Raw genomic sequence first — 13,227 nt, forward strand, 5'->3', positions numbered from 1 at the left:
TGTTTCCCTGACACGAAAATATATCAGAAATACATATCAGAACTCACAGGTCAATATAATCTCGCAGGTCAATATAATTTTATATTAGAAAACAGACCCAGAATAATTAGGTTACGTAATGTGGTTATGCTCAAAAACAAATCAGTGTCAGAATTGACCAACTGTATCTTCTCTTTGGGGAAATTTGTGTTTTTCAAATATAAAAGCTCATCAACTGGTCACCATCACAAAGTAGATAACTGGGGGGATACTTTTTCAGAATTGTTTTTAATAAACAACACATCTTTTCATTACACCATGTGAATACCTGCCTTAATTTTCTGTGTTGATTTGACAGGCCAAGTGACTCGGCAGACTAGAACTAAGATTGTTTTTCTCCATATTCCATGTTATGAAAACTAGAAAGGATGTACTCTTCATTATGATGGTGGGTTTACAACAACAAAACACACTCATGAGTTGGAAGCTGCTCAGATAGTCATTATCTCCAAAAAGAGAAGACTGTTAAGCTTTGAGGCAAAGAATAAATTAACTGGAGTGAAAGAATTTCTTTTCCAAATTCCAGAAAGAAACAGCCTGACACTTTTGAAAACGGGGTTATGAGGCTTACATTGTTTTTATATCTTTCTCATTTCCTGCTTTATCATAATCAGCCTCAGCTGTTGCATTACTCCAAAGCACAAAATTCTGAATGTAAAGAAATTTTGTTTTCTCCTTGGAACACATGACTTTGTCCATGTGTTTCTTCCACAAGCAGAATGAGCTTGGTTTTGCCTGCTTGTTAGTTTGTTTTCATCACTCCCATTGTACCAGGGGACAGGAAAACATTTATAAAAGAGGAACAGAAACACTGAACCCAGGAACACTGTATTCATTCTAGGTAGTTTGTACACATTGAACTATTTTTGTATATTATTTATAGTGTCATTACTGTCTTCTTTTCTCTTTCACATGTTGAAGTGTTGTATTATTCTAAGCATAAGTTCTGGGTAAATGGATAGCACATGCATATACTTAGACTGCAATTTTGACTCACCGATTGTACTATCGCACAAATGAGCTTTCTAGTTGGTTTTGAACAAACATAATAGTAGCAGTGAGCCTTAAAATAGCACCACTACTGGACACTAGTGATTTCCAACTGATTTTATGACACTATAGGAAAATTCTCAACTACATTAAGAAGGCAACAAAATAATTCTAAATAAATCATTTTAACTCACTTGTGTTTTTTAAAAGATAAATGTTGGCTGGGGTACCTTTAGTGCACACTGCCTCATGTCAAAACTTGTCACTCTGATAAGAGTCAGTGGAAATCAACAGTAAAAACTGTTCCAATCTAGTGAAAATTGATGTTTCAAATTTATTTGCAGCTTAATAAAATAAAGGTTCCACTTCCACGTATAAGACACTTTACAAGACAGTACATACAGACTTAAATCACTGCAAGTTACTATTTCCAGAAAGTGAAAAAGAAGTATATAGTAACTAATTGGAGTTGTAATGTTCTTGTAGAAACAAATGCAGCATTAGCCACAGTAAAAAACCAAAAAGCAAAAAAAAAAAACTAGAAACAACAAAAATGTCCAGGAACATTAAATGAATAAATGAAGTGTGTTATAGTCATATGGTGGAATACTATATAGCAATGAAAATGTAAAAGCACTGCTATACACAGCATAATGAAGAACAAAGGAAGCCACACATAAACCATATATAGTAGGATTCCATACATAGAAGTTCAAAATCAGGTAAAATTAATCCATGCTGTTAAAATTTCTGCTAGTGGTTACCTTTGGGAAGAAGGGTAAAAGTAGTAATTTGGAAGAGGCACAGGGAAGCTTCTGGCATGTGGGTAATGGTATCTATCTTGATCTGTACAATGATTACAAAAGAGTGTGTACTTTATGAAAATACTACTAGGCTGCATGCTTATGATTTGTGCCTTCTCTGCACATATGCTATACTTCATTTAAGGGTTTATCTTATGTAAACCTGGAGTAAATAGAGGGAGGGCATAGTTCAGTGGCAGAGTGTGTGCCTAGCATGCACAAGGTCCTGGGTTCAATCCGCAGTACTTCCACTAAAACTAACTAACTAAATAAGTAAGAACACCCTCCCCCCAAAAAAAGAGCTGGAGTAAATAAACTCCATCTCATCTCTCCCACTGAACACAGTTATAAAACAGAATGCATGAAGCAGCTACTTATGGACCCTAAAAAGTAAATAGTAGCAGGAAGTCTGAGAAAGAAGCCCAGTACCATCAAACTGGTAGTGGGTTTGTCATTCTCTCCACCTCTTATACCTCCCAGACTGGTTTCAACACAGCCTGGAAGCAGACATCATGTAGACACGAGCACTCTAGGAAAAGCCCTCTAGTTCCAATTCAGGAAGTGGGAAAAGGGTCTCCTAATACTCCATTTTCTTCAATCCCATCTCTGAAGCAATCCTGGGCCAGAGATGGCACCACTGGCTGCTGCAGGGGAAGTCCTCAGAAGCCTACAATGCTGATGGAGGAGAACCTTCCTTTCTGATTGGATGACACATGGTATCAGGGTATTGGGGGAAACCTCCACTGCTTCGTCCTCCACCACTTGGCCCCTGATACAGAAGTCCCAGGAATTATATCACAGAATGTTGCCACCATAACTTCTCTAAAAGAAGTATAAAGGAAGGTCTTCAGACACAAGGGAAATGATACCAGAAGGAAGCCTAGAACATCAGGAAAGAAGGAAGAACAACAGAAATTACAAACATCTGTATAAATGCAGTAGGCTATTTATTTCCTCTTGAGTTGTTTAAAACATATTTGATATTTGAAAGAAACATTAATGGTTGAAAGAGAAAATACAACATTATCTCATGGGAACATTTATATATCACACAGACACATACATGAGTGTGTCTGTGTGTGTACACACATGATGATGAGTGAGAGAGAGAGATGCATTCACATAACCCAAGAAAAAGCTAGAATACAGGAAACAGAAATGAAAAAAGAAAGAAAAAAACAGAACAAATAATAAAAGGGTGGCTCTAAACACAAACTTACAATAATTACAATAGATGTAAATTGTCTAAACATACTAATCAAAAGACAAAGATTGACAGAAAGGACAAAATCAACCAACAAGAAAAAACAACTATATGATGTCTAGAAGAAATGTATTTAAAACATAATGATATAAATATGTTAAAAGTAAAAAGATAGAAAAAGATACACCTTGCAAACACTACTCAAAAGAAAACTGGAGTGGTTATATTAATGTCAAACAAAATAGACTTTAGAGCAGAGAAAATTACCAGAGATAAATAGGAACATTACATCATAAAAGGGTCAGTTCACCAATAGACATAAAAATATTAAAAGTGTATACACCAAGTAATACCACCTTTGACTGCATGGAACAAAACTGACAGCTGAAGAGAGATACAGAAAAGTCCATGATATTTAGACTTAAACACTTCTCTCACAGTGGTCGATAGATCTAGTAGATAGAAAACCATCAAGAACATAAAGGAACTAAGCAAAAGTGTCACTCAACAAATCTAATTGACATTTAAAGAATATTCTATTCAACAACACCAAAATAGATATTTTCTAAATGCTCATGAAACATTCATCAAGATAGATCATACCCTGGGTCATACTATAATAAATCTTAATACATTTAAAAGAATTAAAGTCATATAGAATATATTCTCTAACCATAATGAAATTAGAACAAAAATTAATAACACAAAGAGAACAGGAAAACCTCCAAACAGCAGCAAATTTAACAGGATGATACTAAATAATGCATGAATCACAGAAGTAGTCTCAACAGAAATGATAAAATATTTTGAACCAAAGAAAAATCAAAATAAAACCTATCAAAGTTTGTAAGATGCAACTAAAGCCATTCTTAGATGGATAGTCATAGCATTAAATTATTATATTAGAAAGAAGAAAAGTTTCAAACCGTAATTTAAGTTTTTACCTTAAGAAACTAGAAAATAAAATAAAATAAAAACAGCAGCAAAATAAATCCAAAGCAAGGAGTAAGAAGGAAATACTAACGAGCAGCAATCAATAAAAATGAAAACAGAAAAACAGAAAAATCAGTAAAACTACAAGATGGGTCTTTAAATCCAGAATTTATAAAGAATTGTCAAAACTCAATTGTATGAACATAGTCCAATTTAAAATGGGCAAAAGACTTGAACAGACACTTCAAGAAAAAGAATATAAACGGATGTCAAATAAGCCCATGAGAAGATGTTCAATATCATTAACCATTAGGAAAATACAAATTAAAACCATGATAGGACATCACTACACACCTATTAAAAATGGCTAATTTAAAAAAAAAAAAACAAAAACAAAACCAGGTGGGAGAAAGGATGCAGAGCAACTGGAACTCTTAAATATTGCTAATGCAAAATTGAACAGCCATTTTAGAAAAAGCTGGGCAGTTTTTTTTAAATAAAGTTAAATATATCCTTACCATTTAACCCAGTAGTACTATACCTAGATTTTACCCTAGAGAAATGAAAACTTATGTTTATACAAAAACCTCTACACAAATGTTTATAATAGCTCTATCTATGATTGCCAAAAACTGGAAATAACCCAAATATCATTCAAGACATAAATAGATAAACAAATGGTAATACATCCAAGTAATAAAATATTCAGCAACAAAAAGGAATGACTATTGACACATGCAAAAACTTGGATGAATCTTAAAGGCATTTTGCTGAGTGAAAGAAGCCAATATCCAAAGGTTACACACTGTCATTCCATATATATGACAATCTCAAAAAGACAGAACCATAGCAATGAAGAGCAGATCAGTGATTGTAGTGGTTAAGAGTGGGAGAAGCTTGTAATGATAAGAAGATACCATGAGGGAGGGTTTGCTTTTTTTTTTTTTTTTTTTTTGAGGTAATGGAACTGTCCTGTATTCTGATTGTAGTGGTGGTTACACAAAACTATACATGTGTTAAAATTTATAGAACTACATGCCGAAAGAAAAGATCAAATTTTACCATGTTAACTTTTTAAATAAAATACAAATAAAGAAGTCCTTTTATAAGTTTACTTTAAAAATGTATGACACAAACTTCCCCAGATAAGATCTGAGTACCTAGGTGACATCAAAGTCTAATCTGACCACAAATGAAAACCAGGAAGTTAGTGATGTACTCACCACTGCTCGCCCCTCTACAGTTTCCATTACTGGAATCCATAGGAAAATCTGAAAGTGGGTGATGGAATAAAGTGAGAATCATAACATACTCCTTATCACTTCAAGAACTCCCATATTAAAATCTAATTCAGTCACAGGCTGATTTGGGAAAGAACCCTGATGTCTCAAGGAAATTGATTCTTACCAGTGTTGTGAGGCTGGCACTCTACCATTTGTAGGTCAAATAAGGACACGATGTATTCTCTCATGTCATTAAACCTTAACGTCCTTTTTTGAATCCTCATCAACTGTGCATACTATTTCAGGATTTAGTAAACAAAGTTTCTGAGTTTCACAGAACTTGTGAATTATGAGCGCCCTCTAACAATAAAGCCCATGCTCATGTTCAGTACTCACCCAGCATCTGTTTCTTGATGACTCAAAGAACTAAATTACAGCTCTTCAACAGACAGATGTATCACACTTTTCTGGCATACATTTTAATTCTTAGTGCTTAAGGAAAACATGCAGAGAGCATTCTTGTGCTCTTTGTTAACTGCAGACTAGCAGAAAGGAAGCCTACCATCCAGGGATACTCAAGCCAGTGCAATTAACAGACATAGTAATAACTGGAAATTGCCATTGACTCTTTTCATGATCCCCTAATCCCAGAAAATGGTAAAATGATAAATGGTAATGAAAATGGTAATTATATAAAGTCTTTCTGGGCTCTAGTTAAGAAAGTACCCTCTTAGGAATAACACTGAGCACCTAGCAAAGCACCATGCTGTATCCAATTATAGATTCTTCCTGACGCTTCAACTCAGTACTCTTACATGAGAGCTTTACATGTGTATTAACACTTTATGTCAAACGAGTTTAATGCCTCTGTTTATCCAAATAGAAAATAACATTCTTCCTCTGTCCTTTTTCTTCATAGGTCACATCATGAATAAATTAAACAAGGAGGGTAATACCATTTTAGAACAATAGCACCCAAAATTACAATTAATGAATTACTTTCCCTGGCTTAGTAATCATCACCTGGTATTTTAATAGCTATATCCTAGGAAAGATAGCAGTCACCAAATAAAAAATAGATAAGCAGACAACAAATATGTGATTCTAAAATGTTTGGTTCCATTAAGGTCAGATAATGTGAATTTAACTGCTTTTTCTATTCAAAGACTTTACTCATCATAAATATATCCAAATATTAAAGTAATATGCCAATAGTTTTTCTATTCCTGAAAAAGCCTAGTAATCATGTGATACTCTGCATATGATTTATATAAAAATGATCTCTCTGTAAATTAAAAAATCATATCGATCCACATTTAAAATAATTGTTTAATGTCGAAAGGTTGAAATAAAAATGAAAAATACAATCCTTCGCTTGGAAAAAGAAAACCTCTTTGCATTAGCTGAACCTAGGAGATTGGTTTTCTTTTTTTATTCTTATTCAGAGGAAAACATTTCTACACTTTTTAAAGTGCTTAGACATCAACTGTCAGAATTATAAGAGAGAAAACCAAAGTTTTCTGATCATAAATAATTCCAAAAAAGGTTCCAGAAAGTTAAATTTAGGAATCCTAACAAAATTATCCTAAATTAAAATAGTAGGTATTATTAGTAGGTCTTATGGCCCAAGGATTTCAGGTCGGAGTCATAGAGGTTTCCAGAAGAGTTCTAAAGGAGCTGTTCTAAAGGAGGAAGGGAGGGTTTTCCAAATAGAGAAGAGCAAAGGCATGGGGGTGAGAAAGCACAGCTCTCATCAAGGGACCTGACCGTCTTCCGGTGGGGCTCAACAGAGCGCTGTAAGCGGAGGGGGAGAAAACTAGAAAGGCAGGAAGGCATGAGATCATGAAGGCTAGAGGCAGATACCAAAGGATTGTAAACAACAGATTTGTGCTTCAGAAAGATCGCCCCATTGGAATGTGGAGGGGTAACACTGGAGGTAAGCAAGCCAATTATCATTCTGTCTCCATAATCCATGTAGGAAATGGTGAGGCCCAAAGAAAGAAAGTAGCGTTAGAGAAGAAGGGAAGGGAATTGGCTTCAGAGTGGATCTAATGGCACTTGTTACCTACTGAATGTGGAGGGTAAAGAAAAGGGTGGAAGAAAGTCTGAGTCCCAGGCCTGGAATATGGATGCGGTGGTGCCTCTGAACAACCTAGAGAATACTGGAATAGGCATAGGAAGGTAAGGAAGTGATGCGTTCACTCTGGGGTCTGGTGAGACGGAGGGGCAAATGGTTAGCCAGGAGAATCTGGAATGCATGTTCTCTACTGTCTCAGAAGCCCAGGGAAGCACTTAGCTCTTATGTCTTGGAATCCTTTCTCCAGGGCTTCCCCTTATTCTCTTAAGCCCTGTATAAATGGGCTTTTGAAATATAATGAAAAAAACTTGTTCCTTTAACTGCAATCTGATGGTCAAAAGACACAGATATGCTATAAAATTAGAATCACTTAGTTCTTCGTAGAAGAGGGAGCATAGCTTAGAACAGGTTCCGGTATGAATCGTCTATTAATAGCTTTATGAACTTGGTTCACTTAATTAACTTCACTATATGCCTCAGCTTCCCTTTCTGCAGATAATACTAGTACCAACCATGTAGTTATTATGAGAGTTAAAAAATCAATATGCATTACACAGAACAGCATCTGGAACATATTATGCGTCGTTAGTTCTTATTCTGTGGCTGCTGATGATTCCTGTCCTGAGAATGACATGTCCTGTCATCATGTTGCTGTTGCTTTACCATTTGTCATTCACTTCACATGAATATTTCTTTTGTTCTTCACAATCCCAATGTTAATGTCAAATGACTTGCTCAAAGTACACCATTAATGGCCACTCTGGGATCCCAAACAAGGACCTATAACTCTAAAACTAATTTTCTTTAAACTGGGGGCATATAGCCAATTCTTAATCATTCAAAACTAAGTATGTATATGGTGGTTGTTGGTCTCTTTCAATACACCTAGTAGGAAGAGAAGGAACAGATATAACGTCATCAATTTTGTTATTTATAGCAAATAACTATTTGGAATTTTGTGGGAACAAGATAAAAAATGAACTATTAAAATCAGATTTGGAGACTATGTAAGATTCCATTACCACTGATAATTGCATTAGCTATAAATGGAATTCAATCACATTCTGGGATATACTCCCCTACCCCTTCCAGAGTGCCTTTCAATATTTTACACCATGAAGGATCTTTAGAATCATGTTTTCTCTCTAGTTTTAATTAAAAATTTCCATTTCTCCTTTCCGTTCCACTTTCCTCTTCATATCACACTAAATAATTCTTCCTTCTTGGTATTTGGCCTCTCAAATATTTGTAGATCTAGGCTAAAGAAAAGGCTGCCTGTTCCCAGAAAGTGGAGAAATGATTAAACAGCAGTCCATGCATGTGAAAGTTGGCGCAGCGCAGCCCAGTGAGAAAAGGCTGGGAGAAATGTGTGCAGCAAAAGCTGGGATGACAACAAAACCCAGCAATGACTGAGGAATGATTATAAAGCCCCTGGCATGGCAAACCACAGGGGCTGTAGAAATAGCTGTTAAATATCATACCATAAATTTTCTTACATTCTCCATGTCTACATTTCTGAGATAAACTATTTGTAATTAATAGACATTCATCAGACTCATTCTTCCCTTCCTATTGCTCCCAAAGGGATTTGTTCTTGAACCTGAGATCCAGGCTGATCTGTGCAAAATGAAATATTAAGTATTTTAAATACATATTAAATATGTATTCAGAAGAAATGAGATCTGCTTTTCCAGTTAGTTCTCAGTGTGTGAAGCTTGTTTCCCAGAGCTGAACTGATACAAGTTCTAGGCTGTATCTGCATTTACCAAAAGACCATGTTTGTTCAAAGAAAACAAAACAAAAAAGAAATCAATTTGAATAACAATGATAATAACAGTGAAATAACAAGAGCAATGTCAGCAATTTGTGAAGGACTTACTACTATGTACCAGACACTACAGATGCTGTTTAATTTCATCATCAGTGTGCCCTTGGGACGTAGGTGGTATTGTCCCCAGTTACAAATTAGAAACCTTTCAACTGGAGAGGTTATATAATTCCCCCACAGTAACAGTTGATACAAGGTAGAGTCAAGATTCAACACCTGGTCTGCCCCACTCCAAGCACTTTACTCACCATACAATATTAAAGATTTCACTAAATGTCATAATTAACCAGCAGAATGACTAAATTGAACTGAATTCTCCAATAAAGCAGATAAGGAAGTTGTATGTGTGGCCACAACTCTATAGTAAAATATAAACTGTGGAAAGATAAATGTAATGTAAATTTATTCATAATGGTCAGGAAGATATGATCTTTCTTTATGAAAATATGCTTGCCCTTAATATTTAAAAGCAAACAGTAGTTCAAAGCAATACCCCATTTCAATAAGATTTTGCTTTGTAAAAATGTCCTAAACTTGTTGGTGGAGTCATAATGTACCACGAGGGAACAGATCTGTGTGAATGGTAGGATCTGAAAAATCCTCTTGACATTGGAGGAATGTAAAAGGTGGTTTCATTTTACTCAGGGAAACCTCATTTTTATATTCTGCTGGATTCTAGGCATAAGACATAAGGACTCTTTATACCTAAAGGAAGAGGGAAAAAACCCAGCTTAATGAACTATCATATCCCACTGAACCAAGGAGCACATTGCATCGTAAATTAAACTGGCCACATGTGGTAGTTCCTAAGTAATTCCAGGTGCCTGACAGTTTGACCCTGGATAGAGAATGTAATTTTCAGCAAGCTGGCCTTGGAAGCCAGGGCACCCTTCAGGCTAGAATCCACCCTTCAATTTGCCTTCCCCACCTCCCCTTCAGCTCCCTCCTGCCACCAGAGTCTCTGGTTCACACTGAGGGTTATGATTAAGAGGGGGAAGGGGGGAGACTATCACTAAAATATGGTTCCAACTGCCACCTACCCCTACTTATTTTTCTAGCAAGGATGTTGTCAGCAAAGCATATTATGGCATTTTAACGCAGCTCAGCAATCAGGTCCCATGAATTGACAAATTGTTTCCATGCACGTCCTATTTGAGTGCTTCAATGAGGCAATTGTTCTACATTTGGTCCACGATGATAGGTAACTCAGGGACACTTAAGGAAACTGCTTTCCATCCATATTGACCATGGCTTTCGAGAGCCATTAATCTTGCCAAACCTCTCTCATTTGAAGTCCATTATCTCTAAGAGAGGTTTCAGAACAAGGGGAGAATGTATTTCAGTGTGAACCATAGCCACCTCATTCCTAGCCCTTGGCCTGAGAGAAGTGCCAGGATTTAACTGATTCTAAGTGCCTGGCAGACCAGGGCAGCAATGGACTGAGCTATCCCAGCGTCTGCCCAGCCTGTGACGGTTAGTGAGTACAAAAGCTTAAGAGTACTCTTTTAGCCCAAAGATTAATAAGAAATACATTTCTTTTTGATTATTTGATGCAACCAGTTTGTTTCTTCATGAAAATCAAGGTGACAATGGGTATAGTCAAAATGATAAACTAAGTCAGGTAACCATCAAAAGCTCCTGAAATCTTTTTGTTCAGTTTGGTTTTGCAGCTATTTGTACAAGCACTCTTCCCCTCCCCACTCACTGTATGTTAAGCAACTTTTCCAAATCAATTCCCTGACCACCAAAAACTATTACCTAGAAGGACTAAGGACATGGGCTTAGGCTGAGCAACTTAAGAGGCAATTGATGCCCAAGAAATGAACAGAGAGGGAGGTCTCAAGAGATCACACCTAAGAACAGAGATGATCTGAGGAGGATCCAAAGAAAGAGGATCAACCATGAAAGATTGGGTTTATTTTTAAAGTAAAAAGGAAGGGTGAAATTCAAGTTTGGGGTTAATTGGTAGGAATGATATTGAGTTAGAATTAAATGGAGCATAATGAACTGTTTAGTTGGAGTCTTAAGAGTTATGACTGTCCTAATTAGACTAAACACCAGTGAGAAAACAACTTGTAATGGGTTCCATTTAATGTAGAACTGCAATAAAGCTTTACAATAGGGAGAGATTGAAATGAATCTGCGGTTGATGCACACACAGAAAAGGGCATAAAATAAGGTATTAAAGACAAATTATTTGAAGAGCATAAGAGGGGGATAAAGGGTGAAAGTAAATATAACATTACATGAGTGTATGATGATACCACGCCTTAAATATAACTCCTTTCATCCATACGTCATTTACAAAATGACTTGAAGTCATGTGGGAATGTGAAAAGAGCCCAGCAATTTCACCCTGCCAGCTCTGAGTCTAGAGCAAGTCACAGAAGCTAATTAGTAGTGCATAGCAATGTTTCACAGCTATTTCAGTCTGGAATGGAAGAACAATTTATCTCATTGAAAGGAGGGGGAAATTTAAGGTGAAGGCAATTGCTCAAATTGGATGTTGAGTAAACACATACGACTAACATCTGTGGGTTGAAGTAAGGTTACTGAAGTTATCTCGGCATTTTTAATGATTGGAAGAAAATGGTGCTTCAGTTGTCTGTTTTCACCATACAATCTTTTTTTTCTTCATTGAAGTATAGTCAGTTACAATGTGTCAACTTCTGGTGTACAGCACATTCACCATACAATCTTGACAATCAGTTAAACACTGAAGATACAGAAAACTGATGACAGAATGCAAGAGAATCAGGCAAGAAAGCTCAATTATAAACAGATGAAGAAAGTAAGAAAAGAGCATCACTATACAAGATGTGGTTACTTGGACATGGAAAGAGTGGAAGTGAAGGGGTAAGTGTTGAGTCGTGCAATGGGAGTGGAATGAACGGAGTGTTTTAGAAAGACAGATCGCCTATTGGAAAAGTGCGTACATCTGAAAGGGTGATGAGGTGAGAGGAAAAAGGCATGAGGCTCGACAGAGTAATTAAGACAGAGATTAAGCGAGGTGATCCTCCCTTAATGAAAGACAGCATCAGAGAGTAAAGGTGAGTAACAGGACTTCAAGGAGTGGCTGGAAGGCAAGGGGAGAGGTCGGGCAGTGTCAGGACTCACCAGCTCCGTCGGCAGTGACGATGGCTTCGGGCGAGATGCACACGCCCCGGTCGTAAACCGGCAGCTCCTCGCAGGCCAGGCTCTCCGGCCAAGAGTGGCGGTACTTGATGAGGATGGGCTCACAGCCCTGCCGGGCCCGCTCGCACACAGACTTGCAGGGCTTGATAGGCTCGTGCTGGAAGTCAATGGTGCAGATGGGCGCGTACATGGCACAGAGGAAGAAGAGCAGATCTGGGCTGCACTGGGTGCCCAGCAGACCTTCGAACTGCTCGATGGCCAGGATGGCGTTGGCCTGGGTGCTGTGGTGCAGGTGGTTGGGCATCTTGGTCATGTTCCAGGGCAGGGACTTGCACAGGGGGATGCGGACGGGCTCACAGGCTGCCGCCCGGGCTCCGGGCACGCGGAGCAGGCAGAGCGCAGCCAAGGCGAGCAGCCCAGCCCGCGGCAGCAGCATCGCTCCCGGGCTGCCGCAGGCCATGATCCCGGCAGGATGGGGCAGGGCGCAGCAGTGCCGAGGACGCCGAGAGGCTCGCTCCTCCGTCTCCTCCTCTCCCCTGGAAACAGACACAATAATCTAGGAGCTTCTCCTCCCCCGGCAATCTCACAGCTTCCTTGGATCAAATTCCCCCAATGGGGTCCCACGAGCTTCGCCGAGCTCCAGCCGCCGCCGCCCCTGCCGCTCCTGCCGCTCTGGCTGCTCTTCCCGACGTCTAAGCCTTCTGGGGCCGCAGCATCTATTTATTCCTCGCTCTCTCTAGCAGAAGCACCAGGCTTCTCAGATGAACCAGATGAGAGGAAAACAAGAGGAAGGGAGGGAGACATAAAAACAAAAGTAGAATTCAGCTGAGGTAGTTGGAGCTCTGGGGTGTCACGTCCCCTGGGTTACAAAAAGGTGCTAAAAGAAAAGCATGAAATACTCCCAAGTGAGGAGGACGCTGAGGGGGTGGAGGGCGGGGGTGGGTAGGGGGGACGAGGGATGATCAGAGGGAAAAGACTTCTAATGGGGGAGGAGG

At 38.3% G+C, this 13,227-nt stretch overlaps 1 protein-coding gene across 1 annotated transcript in view; it reads right to left on the reverse strand.

Moving 5' to 3' along the window:
- FRZB (frizzled related protein) overlaps positions 1 to 12,954 on the reverse strand; it is a 31,098-nt gene extending 18,144 nt beyond the window's left edge. Inside the window, exons 1-2 of the mRNA XM_032479875.1 lie at positions 12,215 to 12,954; positions 5,193 to 5,240 (exon numbers count right to left, since the gene is read on the reverse strand). Coding sequence (XP_032335766.1) covers positions 5,193 to 5,240; positions 12,215 to 12,692 — 526 coding nt within the window. The 5' untranslated portion in view covers positions 12,693 to 12,954. The remainder of the gene's footprint in view (positions 1 to 5,192; positions 5,241 to 12,214) is intronic.
- Between the last annotated feature and the right edge of the window lie 273 nt (positions 12,955 to 13,227).

Source organism: Camelus ferus, chromosome 5 (genome assembly GCF_009834535.1).
Source record: "Camelus ferus isolate YT-003-E chromosome 5, BCGSAC_Cfer_1.0, whole genome shotgun sequence".
NCBI classification, from domain to species: domain Eukaryota; kingdom Metazoa; phylum Chordata; class Mammalia; order Artiodactyla; family Camelidae; genus Camelus; species Camelus ferus.